This window comes from Panicum hallii, chromosome 6 (assembly GCF_002211085.1).
Source record: "Panicum hallii strain FIL2 chromosome 6, PHallii_v3.1, whole genome shotgun sequence".
In the NCBI taxonomy this organism is placed as follows: Eukaryota; Viridiplantae; Streptophyta; class Magnoliopsida; order Poales; family Poaceae; genus Panicum; species Panicum hallii.
This window is the reverse complement of record NC_038047.1, coordinates 19391852-19416998: the sequence shown is the minus strand read 5'-3', so window position 1 is coordinate 19416998 and position 25147 is coordinate 19391852. Positions and strand designations below refer to the sequence as shown.

At 42.2% G+C, this 25147-nt stretch overlaps 1 protein-coding gene and 1 long non-coding RNA gene across 5 annotated transcripts; one reads left to right on the top strand and one right to left on the bottom strand.

Moving 5' to 3' along the window:
- Window positions 1-3038: 3038 nt before the first annotated feature.
- LOC112896658 (protein EMSY-LIKE 3-like) lies at window positions 3039-10730 on the bottom strand. 4 transcript variants are annotated; one of them, XM_025964709.1, is made up of 10 exons: window positions 10367-10397; window positions 6936-7153; window positions 6729-6838; window positions 6384-6633; window positions 6077-6289; window positions 5928-5996; window positions 4514-4756; window positions 4364-4432; window positions 4170-4295; window positions 3039-3336 (listed from the first exon to the last, which is right to left on the bottom strand). In XM_025964709.1, the coding sequence occupies exons 1-9, from the start codon at window positions 10395-10397 to the stop codon at window positions 4197-4199; spliced, it is 1302 nt and encodes a 433-aa protein (XP_025820494.1). In that variant the 3' UTR covers window positions 3039-3336; window positions 4170-4196. The 4 variants fall into 4 exon arrangements, with proteins under 4 accessions (XP_025820494.1, XP_025820493.1, XP_025820491.1 ...); XM_025964708.1 differs by having other exon boundaries at window positions 3039-3333; XM_025964706.1 differs by having other exon boundaries at window positions 3060-3336; window positions 4241-4295; window positions 10367-10730.
- Window positions 10731-10910: 180 nt separating this feature from the next.
- LOC112896659 lies at window positions 10911-11983 on the top strand. Its single transcript, XR_003229532.1, has 2 exons — window positions 10911-11738; window positions 11814-11983. It is a non-coding gene; the product is annotated as an uncharacterized LOC112896659 (long non-coding RNA).
- The last annotated feature ends 13164 nt before the right edge of the window (window positions 11984-25147 follow it).

Here is a 25147-nt window from a genome sequence, read left to right as displayed (position 1 = left end):
CTAATAAGCTAATCCAACCTACGACGGTTAAAGCTCTCACCGCATAATCGGAACATCCCGCGCGTAATTGAGCCTAACAGATACGAAAGATAACAAGATAGCAACCTAAACAGAGGTCTAAAAACCAACAGAAAGCCGATTTCCAGAACAATCCCTCTTTAGATTAATAAAAGGCATCAAACGTACTGCCGGAGCATTCAACCCGTTTGAAGGGTCTAACCATGCGGATATTAAGCTAAATCTTTGATGAATGAAGATTAACCATAACAGATTGGATCTACTAATTGAAACAGAGCAAGGTGTTACCCTCGCACCCGAGATCAGGAACGAGGACAGCTAAACGTTCACAGGTAACCAACGATGCATGAATACAGCATAAAAGAGCCGATGCTACCCTGTAAACGCTAAGATAACTAGTATTACTCGCCATCAACTACGCTTCAGTACGAGAAACACAAAGATAAACAAGCGGGAACGATACTGCCCCGATCACGCAAAGCATGATCGGGGCTGCACAGCACTTACCCGAGAAAACCCTACAATAGGGGTGGCGATGCGCCGAGAGTTGTTTGTGGATGATTGTTCCTTTTTTCCAATACCCCAGGATACATATTTATAGTCCGGAGACTTGCCTCTTTTAACTAATCCTAACTGACTACAACATGAATCCTAGCTATCTCTATCTTAACTAATTTAAACGCACACACCTATCTAGATACACGGCCAATCTCGGCCTTAAACCGTCCGCGCAAGAGCCAATTCACAAGCCCTTCACAATTATCCTTTGAGCCCATCTTGCTCGCGGTCCACCTTCCGACCCAGCCAAATTATGGCGATAACACACACGTAACATTATGTTCACTAGAACTAAATTTAACTTCTTTTTAATAACCTCAAGTCATTTCTCCAAATTTTTGGTTTCCCATTAGTGAGCATTCGTTATGTGTAGTAAGTTTTATTTCAAGTGTATTTCCACATCAGGTGGCTTTCTCCTTGGGCTTTCTTATATATTATTTTTCTAGCATAATATACCGCTTTATACAAGTATGATTTAATACGTATTTTTATTTCAGCTTCAAGCTTCAAGAATATTAAATGAAGATCATTCTTGCTTTCAATATAAGGCATTCATATGGACTTTCTATCCCCCTAATGCTGATATTACATCCAAAGATATCCCCATGAGTTTTATTTAATGGAAATTTAGATCCATATTTCTCCAACTTCAAGTTGATGCCTATTTTTGTATGTTAATACGGTGAATTTTTTCACGCACTTGTTTCAAACTTTTAGGGGTTATTTATTATATATCGTGAGCTAGATTTATTTTTTATAGTGTGTCGTTCGGTATGTTCTCCATACCTACAATTTGCACATAAGTTTGCAGAACTATTATATCATCTAGCTTCTTTAATTATTTAGTCCAAAATTTCCAATCCAAATACTCATACCATATACTTCAAGTAATTTGGATAATTAGAATTTAAGCAAAATATAATCTACATGGAATTTCTATTGAAAATTTTAATTGCTTGCTCATTAAAGAATTTCCCATGTGCTTTTGAATCTATAATACAAAATTGTTTTCCACACAATGGACTAGTAGGTCTATCCTTTTTGTCATTTGTCCGCAAACCCATTCTTATTAGGCCAACCAATTTCTAATTGTAAATTCCGTATTGAGCTGATTCCAGACCAGTTTGCTCCCTTGATCTCAGCCTTTTTGACTAAATATTAATTGATGACTACTAGTCATTTTGCACATGTGCATACTTTGCACAAGTGAATCAGCATGCTAGCTGGTTGATAGAGCATTATAATGGCTTACTGGCCATGACATTAGAGTAAGAGCTGTTTTTCAACAGAAGAAGCTTGAGCGAACCTGGTGCAATGACTGAAAGAGCACGATGACTACATGCATAGGTGAAACAGAATTTTTAATGTGAAGCCTTGACATACATGAAGATTTTCTTGCCTAACATTTAGCTATTACTACGTCGGCAATATATATTTTCAGGAATGTGTGAAGTGTTAACAATCAGTAAGCTACCATTACATATAGGCTTATTGGTTGCATCAATGTCGGATTGATTTCTATGAAATTAGTTATGACTAAATTCCTAGCTTCATGATTGAGCTTTGGTAGTTTTTTTATGACATAATCACTTGGATCTGTATTAAATATTTATAATTACATGTTGGATATGTATTAAATATTTACAGTGTGAAGCATGAGTCGAGTACAATTCTACTACAAAAGCGCAACAGTTTCAGTGGAAATCCTAACAACTAATTCATTCGTTAGAACCAATCAGACGTACCTAGAGCGGTCTGTTTGCTTGGACTTCCTGGTAGCTTCTCGACCCTAGAAGCCAGCTTTTCGAGCAAGCTTCTCAAAAGCAGGAAGCCCACAGAAAGCCGATCATAACACGAGAAGCTTGAAAGCAAGGAAATATGGGGCTTTCCGCAGCTTTCAACTTGAACTTCGTTGAAATTACCCACCTACTACCACCAAGTATGCGAACATTTTTATTCTTTTTCCTCAGTATCTTCTCCCGCCCATCAGCTTGCGTGTAAGAATTTCGCTCCCCTCCCCTCCCGCTCACAGGCCCCCTCTTGCCCACCACCAGCCCCAAGGGCCGCCGCTGGCGCACACCCCTTCTCGTCCCTGTCCGGCTTGGCCCCCGCCTCATCCGCCCAAACCATCACCATGCCGGTTAGCCTCTACGAGATCCGCCCGCTCTTGCAGCTTCAGGCCGGTTACCACCTCCGGGCCACGCGCAGGAATGAGTTGGCAATGGCGACACTCAGTGCTGCGCTGCAAGGGAGCTCGGCTGCAGGGGAGCGCGGGTGCAGAGGCGAGTAGATGGCTGCAGAATTCGAGTGCAGAGCTGCAAGGGCAAGCTTATCGGCGGGAGCGCGGGGATGCACCACCACGACAGCGTGGTCAAGCTCGAACGTGGGAAGCAGGACCAGAGCGAGGGAGGAGGTTAAAAATGAGAGGTTGGCATATGGACCCCACGTCACATTCAAAAAGCTAGGTTGCCAAACGGCCGCAGTTATTTAGAAAGCCAGCTTTTCAGGAGCAAAACCAAAGCCAGCTTTCAGAAAAGCTGTAGCTCAAACAAACATATCAAATCAAGAATAAATCAGCATCCAGATTTTACAACAGGCAAAAAATAGCTAATGAGGGAGTTGTGTACATTTTGGTAAAAGTTCACATGGCATCTGCATCTCCAGGCATGAGGCCATCGATAGCCATGTCATCTGCATATCATCCTCCACGTTGGTTACTCCACCCATGGTTGTACTCCGAAGATCGTGCATGGTTATCTGCTACAACGACATCAAGAGAAAAAAAGAAAGAACGAAAGTGTTAAACTAGTTCTGCTACAAGTATTCAAGAGAAGTAAAAAGTTCATTCACGATGCCGAACAAACAATTTGTCCATTTGAACCTGAACAAATTTTTTTAGCTGAATTAGCTCCCCCATACTATTTCAATTGGTCCATTCTGTGATTTCTGTTTTTCCTTTCTCCACAAACAAGTTGAGTTTTAAGTTAAATTTTGTGAAGTGACAAAGGACATGATATCCTATGTTATAAAAAATCTTAAGACATTTTCATCATTACTTTTCATGCAATTTTGTTTTGTATCTCTAAGGTTAGTTTAGTATTAGATGCTCCTAACAGATGAAAATAATCATGAAAGATACTTGATGTATTTTTTAACATAAGCTATGGTGTTCAATTGACCTGATAAAATTTGTACGTGGAGAAACAAAAAGAAAAATCTCAATAGGCAGTAGATTGGACCAGTTAAAACAGTTTTAGGGAGAAAATCAAACCAAACTTCTGTTTAGAGGGCTAAGCAGACAAAGTGGGTTATTTGGGGGTGGTAAAATGAACTTAATTCCTTCAAGATATTACTTTAAGCGCATTACCCAGCCCAATTCTCTATACGATTTACAAGTTTGTATTCAAAGTGGAAAGTCAGCATTAAATATTTTAGAAGAGCACTTCAACTCAGTCCCATTTGACATATCACATTCACAGGAATTGTTCAGAAATGTGTTGCATGAGTTGACTAAAAGCTTGGATTCATCCTCATAGAGTACAGACAAGAAAAATTTTCATCCAAGCACAGCTAACAGCTAAGAGGGCACTCACACAATATAGAACATATGGATTTTGTGGTTAAGGTTGATGAAAGAAGAAGAATGCACACTTATCACCCTCACCATCAGAGGCCTCAGCAAGCCTTGCAATTGCATCGATTAATGATTGTTCATGCTCCTGCCAGAATATCTGTTAGTTCAGGAGAAAGGGCACCTCAATAATGTTCGGCACACGTCGCTGTTTACCTTTAGCACTTTCTTGGCCCTCTCCATCTCAAGGGGGTCAGGGTTGCCAGCACTGAAAACCTGCTCCACCTACATGGGCAGATCATCATGATAAAACAGACAATTTGGTAGGATTCTAAACCAATAAAGCTGAGTTCCTTCCAAACAAACCTCCTTTATGAGTGTCTCTGTATGAAGAATTTCTATGTAGTCAGACCTCTTCTTCGCAACACCGTTTTGCGAAGGTGGATAATCTTTCTTAAATGAGTTCCTTTGGGGGCCCCTACCTCTTCCAGCACCTAACATGGGGCCACCACGACTGGTTGACTTCTTAACACCATGTATGGGAGCACCACGACCTAGAAGGTTTAAATCAGGCTCCTCACCTTCCCATCTTACATCCTCAGGTGACATCTGCAGCAAAGAGGGGAAAAAAAATCATGCATACATTACACTGTAGGCCTCTTGCTTGTTGTTTAACTAATGAAATTGTTCAAGAAATGTGTTCAGCTGTTAATGTTACTGTGATGATCCACTCTTAATTCTATTATGATGGAGGTCATCCTCGTCCATTTATAGTCCTTAACTAACCAGTTTGTTAACATGATAGGTTAGCCAGTTTTCTAACCGACATGGTGTTTCAAGGAAAAAAATCAAAGCCAGCCATAGGTTCTTGGATTTTCTCGATTGTATTGCTCGTAAAGTCCAGTTTTGAGACAATTATGACTTAAACAAAGCATATCTGACACTTCATTGTGTATGTATCTTAAACAAATTAAGAAATTTGACATATCTCATGCTCATCAGGTAACCTATGGAGGTTATTTGGTTCGCTGCTCCACATCCATGGCAGCCAAAACAACTGTAACTTGGGCAAAGTTCAAGAAAATATTGTGTTCACAAGTGGATGGCAGAACTCAAATATGGGTGGCTTGCTACACGATATCCTAGAATCAAAACTTTGGATAAAAAAGGTACAAATTTCCTAACGTTAGTGATGAGTGTAGCTGTGGACCCAGAAAAGCCCATGAGAAAACATGCATCTTTGCTATACTTCTTTTACAGAGTACTGCCAGTTGGATTCCAGTCATTGACACAAAGGATTTTGAAATATAAAAGAGTTACTCCTGTTGCGTTGGAATAATATTATAATTATCAGGTACTAGCATATCATTCACAAGGACAATCTACTTTTGGTCCACCCCCACCCCCACCCCCACAAAAAAAAAAGTTTCATTTTCATCCCTCAGTTAAAACCAGATAAAGACCTATTCCTTAACTCTCAATACGAGCGCAAATTTTCATGAAAGGCAAGCTTTGTGGGTGCTTTTGGGTGATATAGCAGCCAAATCATCCACACGGAGATGAAACAGTACTACAGGAGGGGTGATGTGGGTGTCCCAGCAAAAGTTAATGTGGCTACCACATCACCTAAAACCACCCACAAAACAAACCTTAGGACATAGTTTGCACCAGTTTTGACAGTTAAGCTATATAGGTTTGGCATGAGAACAAGTCAAACTGAGTGAAGAGTCAAGAGGGAAAGAAAATAGACTTTTCTTCATTGGCAATGACGAGTAATTACCTCCTTAAAATCAACCCACTCCCATGTCTCATGTGCTGTATTCATGTCATAAACAAGTGCATAGAGATCCTACAATTAATCACAGCGACTTGATTAATTATATGAACCAATACAAGTGATAGCTGTGACGCCTTAGAAATAAGACTTACCTTTGCTGCATCATAATCAGTTATTACAGCTTCATAAAAACTATTATCATCAGGCCACCGAGTCATGACTTTACGGCCAATTAACGGATTTAATTGTGGTCCTTCAGGAGGAAGGCCAGCAGAAGTATTTCTATTAATAACTGGTCCCCGCCCACTAGGACCAACAGAAGATGGCATAGATTTGGCAGCAGGTCCAACAGGTATCTTCTGGCCCTTCAAGCAAAATTAATTACCCAAAAATAATCAATATCACATTACAAAAATTACATGCACACAATTAACTGCAGATGTTTCAACCATCACTTACTGGTTTGGTCTTTTTCACTTTTGTGCCAAGTGGGGCTGCCTTTTTTGCTCCTGAAGATGATGGTTGCATTGGTGCAGCTAAAGGCTGTGAGTGAATTGCAGATGGTGCAGGTACAGATGCATCGGGAATGGGTTGAGACGTCTTTTGCCTCTTGCGAGCAGAGGTGGTAGGACTGGGCACCAGGTCATGCAAACGCTGAGCATTATTAACCGAATTCATCTGAAGCCCACCTGTTGACTCTCTCCATTCCCTTAACAGAAGAACATCAGAGGTGAGAAAGAGAGTAGAAAAGGGGCAAAGAGGATACTGCACAGTTAAGATGTATACTCATCTATCAGACAATACCTTATTCTTCGGATGATATCATCACTATTAACTCTGTTTAGCAACTCCCTGTGTTTTTTGTCAGATACTCGTAGCTCCTTCCTAAGCTCAGTAATGAGACTTTCCTTTTCCTGAGACAATATATTTAAACTTTTAAAAGGTCAATCAATGTAATGCAGGACAACCTGAGTAAATTAATAACAAGAAGATTGGCAGAGACATGTATACCCATGTTATAGCTTCAGACTGAGCCTTGAATGCTCGAAGAACAGAACAATATGCTTCTTGCTCAAGGTGATATATTTGTGTTTCCATATCTGTCTGAGATTGTTGAACTCTAGTATATGGACCAGCACCAATAGTATCTCTTCCATTACCAGTGGTACGCCCACTCCCTTTCATACCTCTGCTGTTCTGATATGATGGTGGGAGATCATCATCGGTTCCTGTAACCAATGCCAAATTTCTGAGCATAGCATTTATCAAATCTTGTTACCTGACTGGTTCAAATCGGCAGGAACCTCTGCGAAACAATCCCAAAATATATTCTCAACATATGAAACTTTTTGTTCATAAAGGTGACCATTTGAAACAATAATTCTATAGCAATGTTTCCTTGTTAATTCACAAAATCTCAGCCTCTATTTTGATTTTCATGCTCCGATCTCCTGGCAGAGTGACTCGTACACTTCTCAGCTTCAAAAAAACATAAGGAGGCTTAATACCAGAATTGCATTACTCCCTACCTACAAATAGTGATCTGCATTGGGCTTTTTCCTTCTCCTTTTGGCAAGCGTGCAGATGGTCATAACTGACTAATTCCTTCATAATTCTATCCCAACACTATGTATTAAGGAAAGTGGAAGTTAATGTGCAGGTCAGTTGAAAGTTGTATTCCGCTGATAACAATACTATCACTACCATTGCCAGTGGGCACAATAACGTTCGCAAAGGGGCACAAAATTCAAAAGCACATGCCCAAATTCCCTGCTTTATTTGCATCACCAGCACTAAGGCCAGTCTCAGTTGAGGTTTCATAAGAGTTTCATGGACATTAAATTTTATGCCACATCGGCAAATTTGCAGACATGGCAGGGTCATTTTGAGGACAGAGGATGGAGGGTTTCATGAGATGAGAGAGGAGTTTCATCCCCATGACACTCATCTAGCTCGGTTACCAAGTTCTCAGTCTTGGTAACTGTGCAATGAAACTATGAATTGAGACTGGCCTAACACATCCATCTATAGTATTGCATTTCCTAGTTTCTAGGATTGGTAGGGCAGTGGGCACAATACCATATCCACAAATTTCCAAGTGCCTTGGTTCAGTAGACGCACTATAAATGCAACAAAGGCTGACAAAGGAAGATGATACAGCAATGACAGATATTGCAAGCTAAAGAGAGATGAGGGCAGATGTTTCAAGTTACTACAATGCGCACATTTTGATAACTACCAAGTGCGACCCTGTCCAACTAACAGTGGTGGGAAAGTGAGAAATGTTTTTGGTACATGAAAGCCCTCATCCCACAACAACTGGTGAAAATATTCAATCCATGGAAAACAATAGGAACAGCGGTTGCACCGCAAGAGGTAGCAAACACGAGATTCAGAAGGTTTTAATTATTCAAGTTATTGATCCATTAACTGTTTCTCTTACCTCAATTGATTATGTATGTTATTCCATACCTCATATGTAGGTAATGGAACAATCCTTTGTGATGTCGCTTTAAACTGGGCGAGTCTAGCACAGGCTAAGGTCCAAGAATTTTTGGAACTGATAATCTGTTAGCTCCAGAAATTATTGGAACTGTGAGCACACTGAAGGTATCTTGTTGAACAACTTTGTTATTATTTCAGATAAAATACATATATTTAAACTACTTGATTTCATCCTAAAACCTCCAAATCCTGCATAGATCTCAGAGCTTGAGGTGTGCCAATCAGGCCCCAATCACACGCTTTCTATTCATGTGAAGTTTTACAAAGCGGACCAGTCATTTGCATAAGAAATATCAATTTTGAACATTGGAAATACATAAAATTGTCAAACTTACAACTCAATGTTTGAAATATTATTAAGTTAAGGTAATTCAAAGCAATGCCATCACCAATAAAAGCTGAAAAAAATAATCTCTAATCATGTTAACACACGATGACAGCGTCTTGCAAAATGAAAAGCACCTGAGGTTAAGCTCTATTAACTCGGCATTATAACAGCATCACTTTGTTGCCAACTAGGCAGCAAGGTGCAGATGATAGACTTCCATGCGGTAGGGCTTATGTGGGCGCTTGGCATGTTGTATCACCTAATAATTACTTCCATCAGGGAACTGGATGGGTCTGAACTAGGGATGGCATTCTAGCCTGATAACCCAATACCTGTACCTGATAGAGGTGTAATGTTTCGACTTTTCTGCCTACAGGCATGTTCTTTGAATGCTGCCCCAATGGGTAAACAGGCACGAATATGGGTATGCTGCCAGTTTGTTAAACTTCTAAGACCAAATGGTGAGGAGCGTATGAGTAAGAAGTTAAAACCAAGGAACCGAGCTACTATATACAGTAGCTCACCACATCTTAGCCACTTGCTTACCATATCATTGTACCACGTATCTTTTCTCCTCAACCAGAACTCAACAAAATATCAAAATACAATGCACCTTATCACATCCACCATGAGAAACTTTGATGGCAGGTAATGTTTGACATCAAAATTCCAGAACAAAAAACCAGCACATAGCAAGGAAATCTTAAGTTATTCTAAAGCTAGGCCAACATTTGAGCGAAGGCCACATCCTAAGGACTAGGTACTATTGAGAGGGACAGTGTTACAGAATGTTATATATGTCTTCTTACATATTTCACTGTTTACTTTTTTGGGCGTTGAGCCAGAAGTTAGAACTGTCTATTCGATATGCCTGATCATGTTGCCTGCAAGTAAATTATACTTCCATGTCCGTACTAACAGGAGGGAAAACTTTCAAGTTTCAAAGATATTATCAGAACCATAACTTATGTAAAACCCAATGACTATGCAACCTTCCATGCTACCATTTGTTTTGCAGGGCCAATTTTCCGAACATTGACCGACAAACTCTAAAAGTAAGTTCAGAGCATTGTATAATATGCAACAAACTTCTCAAAAAGTAAATAAACATAATTTTTCATCTCAGCATTGCATCAAAAAGTTTCCAGCCAGAAACAGAGATGGCTTTCATTTATCTTGTACTTTAGGTTCGGTGCTTAAGATATTTGAAAGAAAGCACAATATATAATCCTTCACTGACAGACTTTGCATCCTGTCAGAAGGAATACCTCTAACACTTACAGAACCCCAAACCCAATAATATGCAAACAGTTCGTGTCTTTTCACCCCAACAACCTGCATAATTTCACAACCAAAAGTCGCAGTGGGAGTTAACTACCACGATCAATTACACGACTAACTTGACCCAATTACGCCACAAAATAACATAAATCTCTGAAGAGAAAATGGTGTTCAAGCCTACAAAAAAAATCTGCACGAAACAACATCGTCCTCCACAACTAACAAAAATTTCCCACCAATTCTTCCAGGGAGTTAACACATTATAATCCCGAAAATTGACAATGAAGTAACAAACCCTAGCCCTAAGGGCAGAATCCACCACACTCACCGCTGCTGTCCACAGCCCCGTCATAGTTCATGCCGTGTCTCAGCTCCGTAGACCACAAATCCCCTCCGAATCACAGCTCGCCGACGGCGCCACAGCCAGCACCACGAACGTGACGCGACGCAACCCCGCCGAACCGCCTCCAATAAAAACACGGATCCGCCGCCGCCAGGGAAAGAACGGCCCTTCCTGGCTCCCCACCTGGACGGAGCCGCGGGTTCCGAAGGCGAAATCCAGGCGAGATGCGGCGGATCCCGGCGAGATCTGGGCGGATCGCGGAGAGAGGAGCCTACGAAGGGACGCTGGTGGAGCAGGGCAGGGGCGCGCGGGCGGACGGGCGTGTGGGAGGACTGGGAGGCGAGGAGACGAAGGGTGATGCGAAAATTATTGGAGGGGCAAAAAGAGTATTTCGCTGGTGCCATAGGGAGTTTATAGGCGACTTGACTGGTCCGATCGATCATCGATGTGTGGTCGGGTACTTCAGTATCATCAAATCGGTCGGGTGCATCCGAGCCGCGGAATGTAGGTGCCGGCGGCTCGCGGCTGCGTATCCCCGGCTCCTGGATTTTTTTATATTAAAGGTTCGTTTGATTGGACTCCCAACCTACTTTTATTTTTTAAAAAACAAAAATCAACTAAAGGAGTTCGCTCTTTCTAAAAGCCACGGTCAAAAGTAGCTTTGGCATAAAAGCCACAGTCAGCACGGGGAGAGTTAATTTCACCGGCTGTAGGGGCGTGACTTTCAACAAAATTACCGCTGCCATCGGTTACGAAGATTTTCGTTCTTTTCCCCTTTCTATTCCCAACCGACGAGCGCTATGCTCCGGCGCCGCCCGGTCCTCTCCGTCCCCGCCCGGGTCATCTCCTTCCTCGCCCCGCTCCTCGCTGGCGCCGGGACCTGCCGGCCCCGCCCCGTTCCAGCCTTTCTGCTCCGACGCGCCCTCCTCTCTCCTTCTCCCGCGCAGGGGCAGCGGCGCGAGCTCCCAGCATGGGCGCCCGCACGAGCTCCCTGCGGACGACGGCAAGGAGCTGCTATGCAGGGTGCAAGCCCCCCGCGGACGATGGCAAGGAGCTGCTGTGCAGGGGTGCGAGCTCCCCCTGCGCCCCTCTCTCCTTCTCCCGCGCAGGGGCGGCGGCGCTAGCTCCCCACGGGCGGCCTCGATTTGGCTCGTCCCTCCATGGATTTGTGAATTTGAGTCGCAAGCTGGGCCGCCGGAACCCGTGCTCGACTCACATGCCGGCCGCCGGAGCAGCTGTTTGCCTCGTCGCGGGGACCGCCGGGGCACCGCAGCTTCGAACGGCGCCGCCACGCGGGGCCAGAAGTGCTGCTCACCGCTCGCCTTGCACGACGCACGATTGAGCTCAGTTGGAATCTGTATTCGTCAATCCCTTCATCAAATAGCTTGATTTTAACTCGATTCGTGCTGAGGAGATCGAACTGCATTGACAGAGTACAAAGCAGAGCAGATACGATGGACGGAAAGGAGAGACATTGCCACAAGCTTTTGCAAAAAGGCCGTCACCAAAACTCGTAATTAATTGTAGTATTTTTGTGTTTTGATATTTTTATGGAAAACCCCTAAAAGTTAAGAGAATTTATAAAAAATAAAATTTGGACCATATGTTATAAAATTTAAATGAATGGAATTTTCTTTCTAAAATAGTTATTTACATGTGAATCTCTTAATAAGATAGTGTTTTAAGATCATTTTGCATATAAATTGTCTCTCAGGACTTTAGAGATATTATAGACATTTCATATCAAACCTACATAGTCACAGTCAATTCAACCAAACGTCTTTTAGCTTTTCCATAGCTCGCAGCACACAACAGCTTTTTATACAACTCACAACAGATTTTTCACAACCACAACCCAACCAAACAGACCCTAAGTCTATGATTAAGCATTGCCGCACGTCCAACTTGCTACAGATCGTTTCAAAAACTAGTAAAGTGTACATGACACAAGCACGTGTTCGAAAGAAAACCTTACACACAAAAATTTATAAATAAATAGTAGTTTTACTTTTTAGCAAAGATGTATACGAATTATATATTTTTAGAAAAGCTAATAAAAATAATTTTATTTTTTAGCAAAGATGTACAGGTGACATGGAAAGCTAAATATACAACCATCCTAAATAACAAATTGAATACAATACATGGATAAAATTAAACGTGTCTTGATCATGAACAAGTTATGAAATTGACAATTAATTGCTTGTGTATATTTACATATAGGTCTCTAAAGGAGAACAAATTTTAGTTACAACATCACTGCCGAAATGCTAGAGCAACTGATATAGCTGCACATACTGATGTGCACCAGGTCATGTCTTAGCTGAAAAGAAGTTGAACTCAGTGTGCTTTCACACTGCATGACTACACCACGGTGTCCATCTTCGATGTTGTGGCCTCCAGGATCTCCTAATCTTCCTCTGCAACTGCATAGTAGAAAATTGAGGCTAAGGTTAGGGCACAAATTTTGGAACAAGGATTAAGTTGTGCCAAACCAGAAAAAAAACTAAAAACAAGTGGCCTAAACAGTCAAGGGCTGAGAATGCTAACGTTTTAGATGTTCAAAAAGCAGTGAGGCTATACTATTTAGAAAAGAGAAATGCTCCATACTTCCAAAAATAACAAAATAAGTCCTTCCACAAATAGAGTGCAAATAATTTAGAAAATAGTCATATGCCATTTGCTAAGCAACTATTTCTCTAATTGGGCAACTCATCTTTTGCAGATGTCAAAGAATATAATTTGCCAATTGGGCAACTCATGTTTTGCAACCCATGGGTAACCTACTGCCTCAGCCAGTCTATATAATTTTGAAAAATCAGGAACAAGAAGACATGTTTGCTTGCACCAGGTCCACCCTTCTCACACTGCAGAAAACAGCAGAACAAAAAATGAATCCAAGATAGGTTGGTGCATTCATTTTTCTACATACACAATTGCAACTGATCAACTTCTGCTGATCATGCAAATGGCGATATGATACTGAAGTAGTAACACTGCATTACATCAGACAATGATTTAAGATGCAATATCATTCTATGTGTTAAAATGCACTAATTAGAATGGATACCTAGATTTAAGGTGCAGGAGGCCTTTAGTTCCTTGTGTTCAGTGTAAAAAAAGTACACCCACATGAAGGGTATGCAACTCTTGTGGAAAAAGTACTACAAACACACCTGCAAAAAGATTAACTATATAGGTGCTATACTTTCAGAGATTTTATAGACATGTAGTGCCTACAAACATTAACTGTAGGTGCTAACCCAACTTGAAAACATTCCACTAATGGTGTCTTGATTCGTCAGAAGACCACTGTCTCATTCCCTACAGGTTCAGTTACAGAAAACACACGTGCAATTATCAGCAAATACGCTCCTTCATTTTTTGTTCATGTGAGCAGGAATACAATTCCAAAAAAAAATGGATGTACAGAAAACTCAGAATGTCACAACCAAGCCACAGTTCAGTTTTCATACCTTTGGTATCAACAAAGCAGCAAACAAAGATCGCAATCGATGTGCCTTCCCTCTATAACCAGATAGAATGTAGGTAGCACAAGCTGCATTATTGAAATCAGGTTCTATTACTGTAGTTACAAGGTGTCCACTCTACATATCTGCAGGAAAACAATATCTTTTCTCTTTCACTTGCAAGCTTCATTTGTCTCCACTAAGCACTGTAACATGTTTAGCTTTTAAACTATATTTTTTTGTCCATTCTGATATACCTGATGCAGTGAATTAAACTAAATAGAGGTGCAAACATTTTTAACCCCAGTAATTTACTGTAGGTCCGCAATAGTGCCAACATCATTTTTTTTTTGTTGTTGGAACTTCTCTTGACTAGAACCAACCTCAATGCTCTCTCTTAGCAACTACAGTAATATAACCACTGACAATATCTACTGCTCTTAATTCTTAAATGATAGAAAGACCATGTCAGATCACATACTTAACATAAATAGATAACAGTAATTAGTAATCCATACCAATATAGCTTGAATATCAACAGCTTGAAGGCGCCAAACATTTCAATTCTGTAGTTTCAGGATGCGTAGAACAAAATCCACACACATAGCTCCATCTGATTAACAGGATAACAAACAGCTTCCATGAGAGCAGCAAAACATGGAGACCATCGAGCATCTGAGATAGGAGAGAACATATTTAATCCGGAAGACAGAAAGAATAAGGTAAAGATGTTTCTTTTGTGAGAGCATTTTCACAGATGTTTATTCATCTATAATACTGTACCATACAACTACCTAAATTGCAAAAATAAGAAAAGTAATCACACTGATGAACTCAATTTCTTGGGTGTATTTTTCGCACCATTAGGCCATGCATATCTGAAATTAAATTCATCTATGCATAATCAATCTCCACGCATGGATTTGCAGAAAAAAAACATTCACATCGTATGATGCACTCTGCAGACATTACACATCTCCATTGAAAAGTGAAAGTCATCACACTGTCAATGGGCAAAGTTTAGCTATCTCTGAACCAACCAATTAGGTGGCTGGCCATTAGGGTGCGTTTGGTTGAGCTGTGAACTGCAAAAAAGCTGCTGTGAACTGTCAGCTGTGAAAAAGTTGCTGTGAGCTGACAGCTGTGAAAAAGCTGAAAGCCGTTGGGTTCAACCTGCTGTGAAACTGTAGATTTGATATAAAATGTTTGTAATGCCCTGAGGCCCTGAAACGCTGTTTGTATGCAAAATAAACATAATGATGTGATTTTTGCAATAAATTATCATATTTGTTATGAAATTAAATATTACATATATAAATAAGTGCATTGTTCATTTCAAAAGAGTTGTTAGCTACATAACAATCTCACATTCACCTTGCATTAGCTGTTGAAGTAGCTATCTTATCACGAATTGTGTTCATAGTAACTTCATTCTCTCCCTCTATCTCATGACCACCATCTTGAGTTTGCTCCTCAACATTTGATGCTCTTGGCATATACTCCTCATCTACGTCACACCTCTCAAACTTTTTATCACGCAACTGACTATCACGAATGAAATTGTGTAGTGCAAAACAAGCTATAATGATCTCTTTTTGCCGTTCAGCTGAGAAACTAGGCATAGCTTTCAATATGCGCCATTTTTGCTTGAGAACTCCAAATGCTCGCTCAATGACATTACGGAGAAAGGAGTGCAAAAAGTTGAATAACTCATGCTTCCCTTGCGGTGGACGTCCACGACGATGACGAAATTCTGGTATATGGTACGTAGTCCCCTTAAAAGGTGCAAGGTATCCAGTTTGATTTGGATAACCGGAGTCAACAAGGTAGTATTTATCTGAAAAAGAAAAATAAGTTAGCATTGTAAAAAAGATGATCAAAGTGTATAAGGTACTATTTACCTTTAGGAGGTATAGGAAATGAAGGAAAGTTTGCCAATGCATGTTTAAGGATCCCTGTGTGGAAACCGCCCATCCAGCAACCATAAATGTGAACCTCATGTCAAAGTCACATATGGCAAGTACATTCTGTGATGTATATCCATGACGACAAGTGTAGTTCATCACTTCATCAGCCGGCACAACAGCCGGAACATGTGATCCATCTATTGCACCAATAGCACCCTTGAAATGAGGCCAGAAACGATCTTCTTTCAACTTCTCATATTCATTGCTAAATGTTCGATCCTTCGGTTTGATGTTATGTTTTGCTAACTTAAGTAAACACTTCAATACCTCCTTGAATTTCATATGAACTATCCATGTTGACCGAACAAAATAGTTTTCAGCACAACAATAGGACGTACGTGAGCATGGCGCCGGCGAGGTCAGCCGACGAGCCGGCGGATGACGCGACATCATGTAGTATCGACATGATGAGATCATCAGGTAGCTCGTCAAACATGTCTCCCAGACTGCCGTCGGCAGTCCCTCGGCCGCCGTGCAGCACCTCTTCTGGCGGTGCGCCTCTAGGGCGTCACCCGCCGCCGCGTGGTAGGAGTAGCACCCGCCGTGCCTCGTCTTCATGGGAGAAAATAGGATCTTGGAACATCATCCTCTCTCTCTTCCTCGATGCCTGCAAGTGAAGGGGACGGAGGGGGTGTTGTGCACCAGGAAGATGCAAGATGCAAAACGCCCTCATCGATCGGTGCTAGCTCAGTGGGGAAGTTCTGGTACATAATCCAGTCCATCACCATGGGTGCTGGTTGAAGTGGAAGCAATGGAGTTATTTGTGCGCATGAACCTAAGCGAGAGTTCTAGTCCTAGTGGAGCATAGGATGATGCGGATCAGCGGATGGTAGGGCAGCGCAACGCGGATGGGGAAGGGAGGAGCGGCGGGGACGGGCGAAATTAGCGGGATCAAAAGGATGTGACGATCGCCCGCCGGTGTGCAGGGGCGTGATTGGTGGGGTGGGTACCGTGGGCTGGCGTGGATTCTCTAATTTCCTGAAGCAAAGTTAGGGCTAACTTTACCTCTCCTGGATGCCGCTCATTTTCCATCCCACGGTGGTTGCATCTCTCAGCTTTCTTGGTCAGCCCAGCTGCAAGTGTTGGCCCATATAAAGGCCTAGTTCACGAGTAAGGCATGGAAAATAACATCTAAGCAGGATCTGCAGGTGCAGGACACAATTTGGCAGGGAACACCAGACGAGAGGTGTGATTTGGCGAGAGAGCTTGCTGCGTAGGCATCGTGAACTCTCCTCCAGTCTTGTTGGCGATCTGGGCGATCTTCCCTTTCCTCCATGTGATGCTAATGCTCTACAAGTATTCCAAAGAAATCTTCCCTCTTCCCTTCACCTTTGTTCTCAAAACTGAAAAATCCACTCATATTTGTTCATGATTTGTGCAGTATTCATTGAATCTTTGCCTTCTAGTTAAGATTTAATGGCACAGACCAACAAGTAAGTTAGGTTTACGCTCGAAATTCCTTTATTTTGTTTGCATCCAGATGCCTAGCAACAAGTATGCATTTATTTTCATGTAGGGAGAATATGAATCCTAGTTGGTTATCTCATATTGGTCAAAAATTTAGAAGCTTTGATGATGCTTGGTCTTTTTGGGTAAACTATGGAGGTCATGTAGGTTTTGAGGTAAGAAAAAGGTACTTCGATGAAAGTAAGTACGATGGAAAGGCAACTTCGTATAGATATGTTTGTGCCAAGGAGGGTCGTCGAGCATAAGATAAGAGGGATCATGTCACAAAAAATCCCTGAGCTGAAACAAGAATAGTTTATCCATTTCGAATGGGTCTTACATTAGTTCGAGTGGAAGGAAATTATGAAGTGTTTGATCTGATACTTGAACAAAATCATGTTCTTACTTGCCACAAACCTTCCATTTGATGTTATCGCAAATAAAGATTTCAGAAGTGCAAGCTTTTGAAATTGAGGCCGTGGATGATTCCGGAATTAGACCTAAAGCTGCACATGAGTTGGCTAGTCGCCAAGTTGGAGGACCCATGAATCTCAGCTACACTTGTTGTAATCACAAAAATTATTTGCAAGGCAGGCGCCAAAGGGAGTTGGCATATGGTCAGGAAGGAAGCATGCTGAAATATTTTCAAGATAAAGTTTCTGAGAATCCTTCTCTCCACTATGCTTTGCAATTGGATGTTGAAGAACAGATAACCAATATATTTTGGGCTGATGCTAAGATGCTAATTGATTATGCACATTTTGGGGATGTTGTCACCTTTGACACTACTTTTGGCACAAACAAAGAATATAAGCCTTTTGGTATTTTTGTTGGATTCAATCAGTTCAGAGAGACTGTTATTTTTGGAGCCGCTCTTCTATTTGATGAAACGTGTGAACTATTTGATGAAACGTGTGCCTCTTTCACAGGGCTATTTAATGCTTTTCTAGCTGCACACAATGGAAAGCAACCTAGAACTATATTAACTGATCAAGACACGACAACGAGAAATGCTATTCAGGAGGTATTTATAGAAGCATGGCATGCTTTGTGCACCCATCACATTATGCAGAATGTTGTTAAACACTTACGCAATAAGAAAAAAAGATGAAGATCCTTCCAAAAATAGAAAAAAAAGATGTAAATGAAGCATCTCATATTCTATTATATTTTAGTTCTTGCATGTATAACATCGTGGACAAGGAAGCATTTCAAGAAGCATTTAATATCATGAGGAATAAGGTGGAGAAAAAGCAGGCATCATGGCTAGATAGCCTATACAAGTTTAAGGAAAATGGGCTGAATGTTACATGAGGGATGTTTTCACATTGGGAATGAGAAGCACACAAGTAAGTGAGAGTTTCAATAGTGACATAAAAAACCATTTGAAATCATATTTTGATATCATTCGTTTTGTGAAGCATTTTGAAATAGCGGTGGAAGGAAAAAAGAAATAAGGAACTAAATGAAGAATTTGAAGCTCGAAAAAAGAAACCTAGGATAAGAATGAAGACACTGTGCTATTGCAAGCTGACAAACTTTACACAGCCCCAATATTTGAAGCATTCCAAGCTGAATATGAAAGATCCATGGCTGCATGTGTTAGAGAATTGAATGAAAATAACACCTATGTTGTTGCAATTGTGAAGTCTGATGGTGATTTCAGTTCTGAAAAAGAGCGCATAGTTGTTGGCAATCCTTTGGAGTAAACGGCTTTTATGTAGCTGTGAGCAGTTTAATACGACAGGGGTGTTGTGTTCAAATGCGTTGAAAATTCTTGACAAGATGAATATCAAGTTATTGCTGAACCATTATGTTTTGAAGCGTTGGACAAGGGAAGCAAGGTATGGAACTATACAAGACAACAAAAGAAGGAGCATTATTGAATATCCAAATTAGATGCTATGCTCCGCTATAAGACTATGTCTCACAAATTTTTAAATTTGGCATATCAAGCTGCAAGCTTTCTAGAATGTTGCCTATTGGTGGGCAATGCTCTTGATTGTCTTGGCAAACAAATAGAGAAAAAATCAGTGCATCTACAAGTATTTTGTGTGATTCATATATTGTCCAACCTGAAGTTCAACAAGATGGAGATTTGCTCAGTGCTCACGCTTAAAGAAAAGAGAGGTTCAACAAAAAAATTCAAAACAACAAGAAACTTGACTCGATAAGACACGGAAGTACACAAACAAAGTGCCAAATACATCTAGTGTATGTTGCTTAAAATTCTTGGAATATTTTGTCTATATTCATCACTACTAGCTAAATAACAAGCTTGGATGCTTTTGTGCAGCAAGAAGAGGGTGGAAGTGGTGTAGAAACTCAAGTGCCAATGTAGCTTTATAAGCGCTGCAGTGCCTTCACTAGCTTCACAGATTTGCTGACGGTAATGTTATGTCCATATTGCTCTACTGCAACTTCTTTGAGCACATTCTAACTTTTTCAATTTTGCATTTGGCTTTGCAAGGGTTCTAGTGACATTGATGACATGTTTGTTCAAGATCTTCTTTAGGCCTCTGATTTAGTAGTTGATGCCACATGGGAGGCTATTTTGTTCTTTTGTGATGAATGTGTGGGACACTTTGTTGAAAATTTAGTGCTAAACTATATTGACTTATGTCTTTTGGTGGAGATTCAGTGGTCTGAGAACTCTAGAGTAATCTGTAAAAATCCATATTGACATTTGGTGGAGATTATTTTTGTTATTTAGTGTATGAAACTGTTTAAAAGACTACAGTTATTTGCTTCATGCCTGCTTATCGTCTCAATCTCGAGCTGAGCTAATTTGCATCCCGAACTGGGCTCTTATTTGGGCTAAAACTTCAACTGGGCTAACTGTTGTGCACTGGAAAAAATGAGGGATCCAGCAACCCTAGGATGGAGAATGGAGGGCATCGGAGAGGGATTAAGTCAGCCGTGACTTCCCTTGAGGAAGTAAGAGAATCCACGGCGACCGCGAGCGGGTAAGCGGAGAGGCACGGTGAAAAAAGATTGAGGGATTTGGCGGAATCATTCTAGAACGTTCAATTTCCATCGGTCTGTCCTCCATCAAGCTAATCCCCCAGCTGCTAGGTGGGGCCATTGTGAGGAGTATAGATAATTTTTGGCGGTAAAATGTGCAATCAAAAGTTTTCATTCTTTATGGTATAGAAAAAAATGTTGCTACCGATAAAATTTATATTACACTCTATCTATCCCAAAATACAAGTTATTCTAGAAATTTTTGGACAGATTAACAAGAAGGTAAAATGACCATGTTTGTCTCTATTTATTATCCATATTTGCAGTAATTGATTCTTACATGCACATGCACTTTTTAAATATGGTAACATCTCTTATTTTCTAGGATAAAATTTGAATCCTAGAATGACTCTTTTTTGGATGAAGGGAGTACCGCTGAGCAAACGAAATAGTACGATAATTGTTTGAATGAAATCGATGGAAAGGACCGCATAGATATCTATCCAACTATTTTTGGACTATATATGTCCATTTTGTGAAAGAAAATTTATATTGTGTAACTTTATTTCATTTAGCACAAAAATCGCAACATGAAAAATAACAACGGTCCAAATGAGAGCACTTTCACTCTTCTAATGACTTGCAACGTGTTTTGAAGAACTAAAGTAGTTAGCAATTAGCACTATGCTAATAGTCTCCTCAGTGCCACCAACTAATCAAATTAATCATTGTCCAACAATCAAGGTGGGATATCAGTCGTAGACCTAATGCCCTGTTTGTTTCCGATTATATTCAGCTTATCGATGGAAATAAGCGATAATCCCACCAAACGCCTGCTTATTTTCGCTTCTGTGGTAATCTACTTCAGAGATTTCTACTACGAGAAGTGAATCAAAAAGCGAGAAGTGAGAAAATCTTCGCTTAGCTTATAATCTAAGCGTGTCTGAGAAAAGTGGAAACAAACAGGGCCCTATGGTCTTGGGAAACCTTGATTCTTGAAATAACAATGACATAAATATGTGGAGCTTTTTGACTCAAATCAAATTATGGTTAATATAGCACCTTACAAAGTGGCAATCACCTCAGACGTGCTTACAATTGCCCCTCCATCTCCTAATATCTTTATGAGAAATAATATGATTTATATGAACTTGATCAAGTGCTGCATACTCCCTACCAATATGTGCTACTTGGGGATAGGAGTTTGTCACGCCAACTTTCATGTTGGGACCTGATACGACATTGATTAGTTTGTTGTCAAGAAACTGCAACCTCTGCAGTAAACACGAATGTAGGCCAAGTGCACTATCCCTTCGTGCCATCACCATGCTAAAGAATCCAGTCATAATTCATACCAACAAAAAAAATTTGTTTGATCCATGGACTGAACTAAGTACATGCCCAGAACTAAGCATTTAGAACACATACATTGTACTAAGCAAACTACAAGATTCATGTTCCCAAACTACATGGGCATTGCATTTGACATACAATATGTGAGGTCAGATGACTTATCATGCTAGTATTCTTTGCTTGGAACCAGATCATCTGACATACCTTGAAGTACAGGACAGGGACGTCCAGCTTGCTGGATTGTCAGATTTGCAATCGACGCCACACATGTTCAACAGAACAGATACATGATCCTATAGCCCATTAAACAGCCCAACATCAACTATTAACAGCCCACGTTGCCTGCACTCCAGCAGACGCTTCCGTTCAGTGAAAAAAAAAAGACGCCGCTGCCACCGACAACAACACCCCCACACTTTGCCTTTGCTCGTCCTCGAGTGAAGGGCAAGGTCTAAGGTGGAACATATCTCCTTATGGTAAGGGGCAGACAAATAAGATATTCCAAGCTATACCTGTACTTGCAAACTTTTTGGAGTGTCTATCATGTTACCTTGGGCGGTTGATGATCGGAACGGTCTTGATTCAAATCCCCTCCACTCTTTGTCTCGGTAACTTGGATTTTTGGCAATGCTTTTTAAAAGATAACCTTACACAGCTCCTCAAATGATTCTCCCGTATCACTCAATGTGTATAATCCTCACCAAGGAATTAACTTGCCTTTCTGTCAGACCCGGGGCTACGGGACTGTGTACATAACGTAGTTCATAAATGAATAGAGGATAGGATATGTCCTATACCTTATCTGTGTTGTACTCTACCCACATGCGAAGTAGAACTAGTCGATACAGAAGGAAGCTACTCGAGTTGTACTCGAGTACGATTCCTAGGCTAGTGTGGGACTAGGATTCATGTAACCCTGTTCTCCCGGATATATAAGGGCGGGCAGGGACCCCTTCAAAACACATCAACACCCAACGCAATACAAACCACCAAACAGGACGTAGGGTATTACGCACCTCGCGGCCCGAACCTATCTAAACCTTGTGTTGCTTGCACCTTCAAGTTCCTGATCTCGGCGACACCCTACCTAAAACTCACCACCTCGGGTATACCCCTCGGTGGGCAGGCGGTAAAACACCGACAGCTGGCGCGCCAGGTAGGGGTGCGCATCGTAGATCCACCGGCGAACTCGATGGCAACGTTCAAGTTCACCGATGCCATGCCCCCCGAGGGCACGACGCTCGTTTTTGGCTCATGGGTCTGCGTCGTAGACGGCGCGGGCGATTTCCGTCGACACACCATCGACGTCATGGAGCCGAGAACTCTCGCAGCAAGTTTTCACAGCGAGCTCGATGAGTTTGTCGACAATCTCGACGACTTGTTGACTCGTGGTTCCGCTAGGAAGATCGAGGAGGAGTCTGTTTTCAACATGACTCCACCCCATGCTGCAACAACCACGCTCGGATCAGACTCGCTCCAATTTGAGGTCTTGCGTAGCCGATCACGACTCGGTCCGCTCAATTCAGCCACTGAACCTCAGGAGGCCAGCAATTCTGAGTCCCTCTCCGCATTGGAAAAGGACTTGGACCTTTTACTCCAAATCGGGAAACCCGAAGCCATGGCACGCCCGGGGGCTACGGGTCGCCTTGGTGACGATGGTCTGATGATCACCTCCACTCCAGAAGGTCGTTTTGTGCATTGGAAGGGCATGAAACTCTCCGATCTACTTGAAGATGAAGACCGACTCGTCGCACACCTTGAACCCTTGCCTTTTTAGGAGGGCAAGCCATTAGCCACCACGGCAGAAGAATCGACCGAGCTAGTCGAAGCGAGCTCCGACGAACTCATATCACGCCAAGTGTTGATGGCAGAAGAGGGCGAGGACAATGGCATCTCACCCAACAAAACACTTGACATGATATCCAAAGTCGAGGCCACAGCCAACGCCAGCGACGAAAACGACACCGAGCGTGAGGCACGAAGGACCGAGCGTGAGGCACGAAGGGCCAGGAACAGAGCCCGCGCAGCCCAGCGAAGGAGGGTCAACGAGCGCATGCGATCTATGCATCGTGAGCTAGACGCTGAATTCGCCGTCATGAGCGAGCGGGGCTTCAGAACCCCCATGGCTAACATTGCCAGGGTAACTGCCGTACTCGAACGCAGCAACGATCCAAACCTGTGCCAAGCACTTCGCTACGCGCAGAGAGCATGGATCCAGCTCGATCGACAAAACCCAGCGTCAGCCATCGGAGCAGAACACATGGGAGAAAGCCGCAGCCAGGCTAACAGTCAAACGGCAGGCGGCCGTCCTCGACCTCAATGAAGCAATAACAACGACAACGCTCGTGGAAGTCAGGCCATTGGCGGGAGGCAACAGCCACCTCTAGGAGGTAGCCCGCGACAACCTAATCATCCCAACCATCGGAATCCTCAAGAAGACCTGCGCTAGAAAATCAATGAAGGATGCGATGCGCGATCCATAATTGATTCCAGACACAGAGAGCGTGAAGTAGCCGATCCAAAAGGTACTGACTGCAGTGACTGCTTTCCAGCGTTCATATCACGGTTCAACACTTACAAGTACCCTGAGGGCTTCAAGCCAATTGGGATCACCAAGTACGATGGCAAACAAGCTCCTCAGCAATGGCTACGATGTTACTCTACCACCATAGAGGTCGCAGGAGGCTCCAACACCACCAAGGTTGTCTACTTCCCAATGGCTTTGGACCCTGCACCGCTCACATGGCTGGAGAGCCTCAACAACAACTCGATCGACTCCTGGGAGGGGCTCAAGAAAGTCTTCATCGACAACTTCCAGGGGGCGATCACCCGTGCAGGTACTCATCATGACCTTACTCATGTAAATTGGAACGCAAGGAGCTCCTACGATCATACACATGCCATTTCTTCGACATACGAGCCACCATTGCGAACATCTCAGAAGAGGACATCATCGACTGCTTCTACAATGGCATCACCGACCCAGGCATCTATAGAGACTTTGGGCGGAACAGACCAAAAACTGCTGTAGGACTTCGTAACATGATGCACAATTGGTCCGAGCAAGAGGAGAAGATGCGTGAACGGTTCCCGAGGCACAACGACAACAACCTGATGCGCACAAATGACAACCGTACCGATAGGAGCCAGCGGGACTACTCGGGTTCATCCCGAAAGCGCAAGCCAGACGACCTCGTCGCGGTTGTGGATCGTCCTCCGTGAGGCAAGAAGACAATGACGCAGGAGCAATTTGAAAAGCTCTTGCAGAAGAAATGCCCATGGCATCCAGATGCCAATCATGCAGCAATTGATTGCTACCACCTCCGGAGGACATTCAGCAATCCCAGCAATAACAAGAAGAACAAGTCAACGGATAAAGAGCCCGAAGAGGATGACCAAGGGGACAAATTGCATAACATGAAATTCCAAGATGCCTCAAAAACCATCAACGTCATCTTCGGAGGTGACAATGAGTTCAGTTCCAGGAGGGACCAAAAACTACTACTCCGAGAAATCATGTCCGTCAAGCCGGCGGTACCACGACCACTCCGATGGTCGGAGGTCCC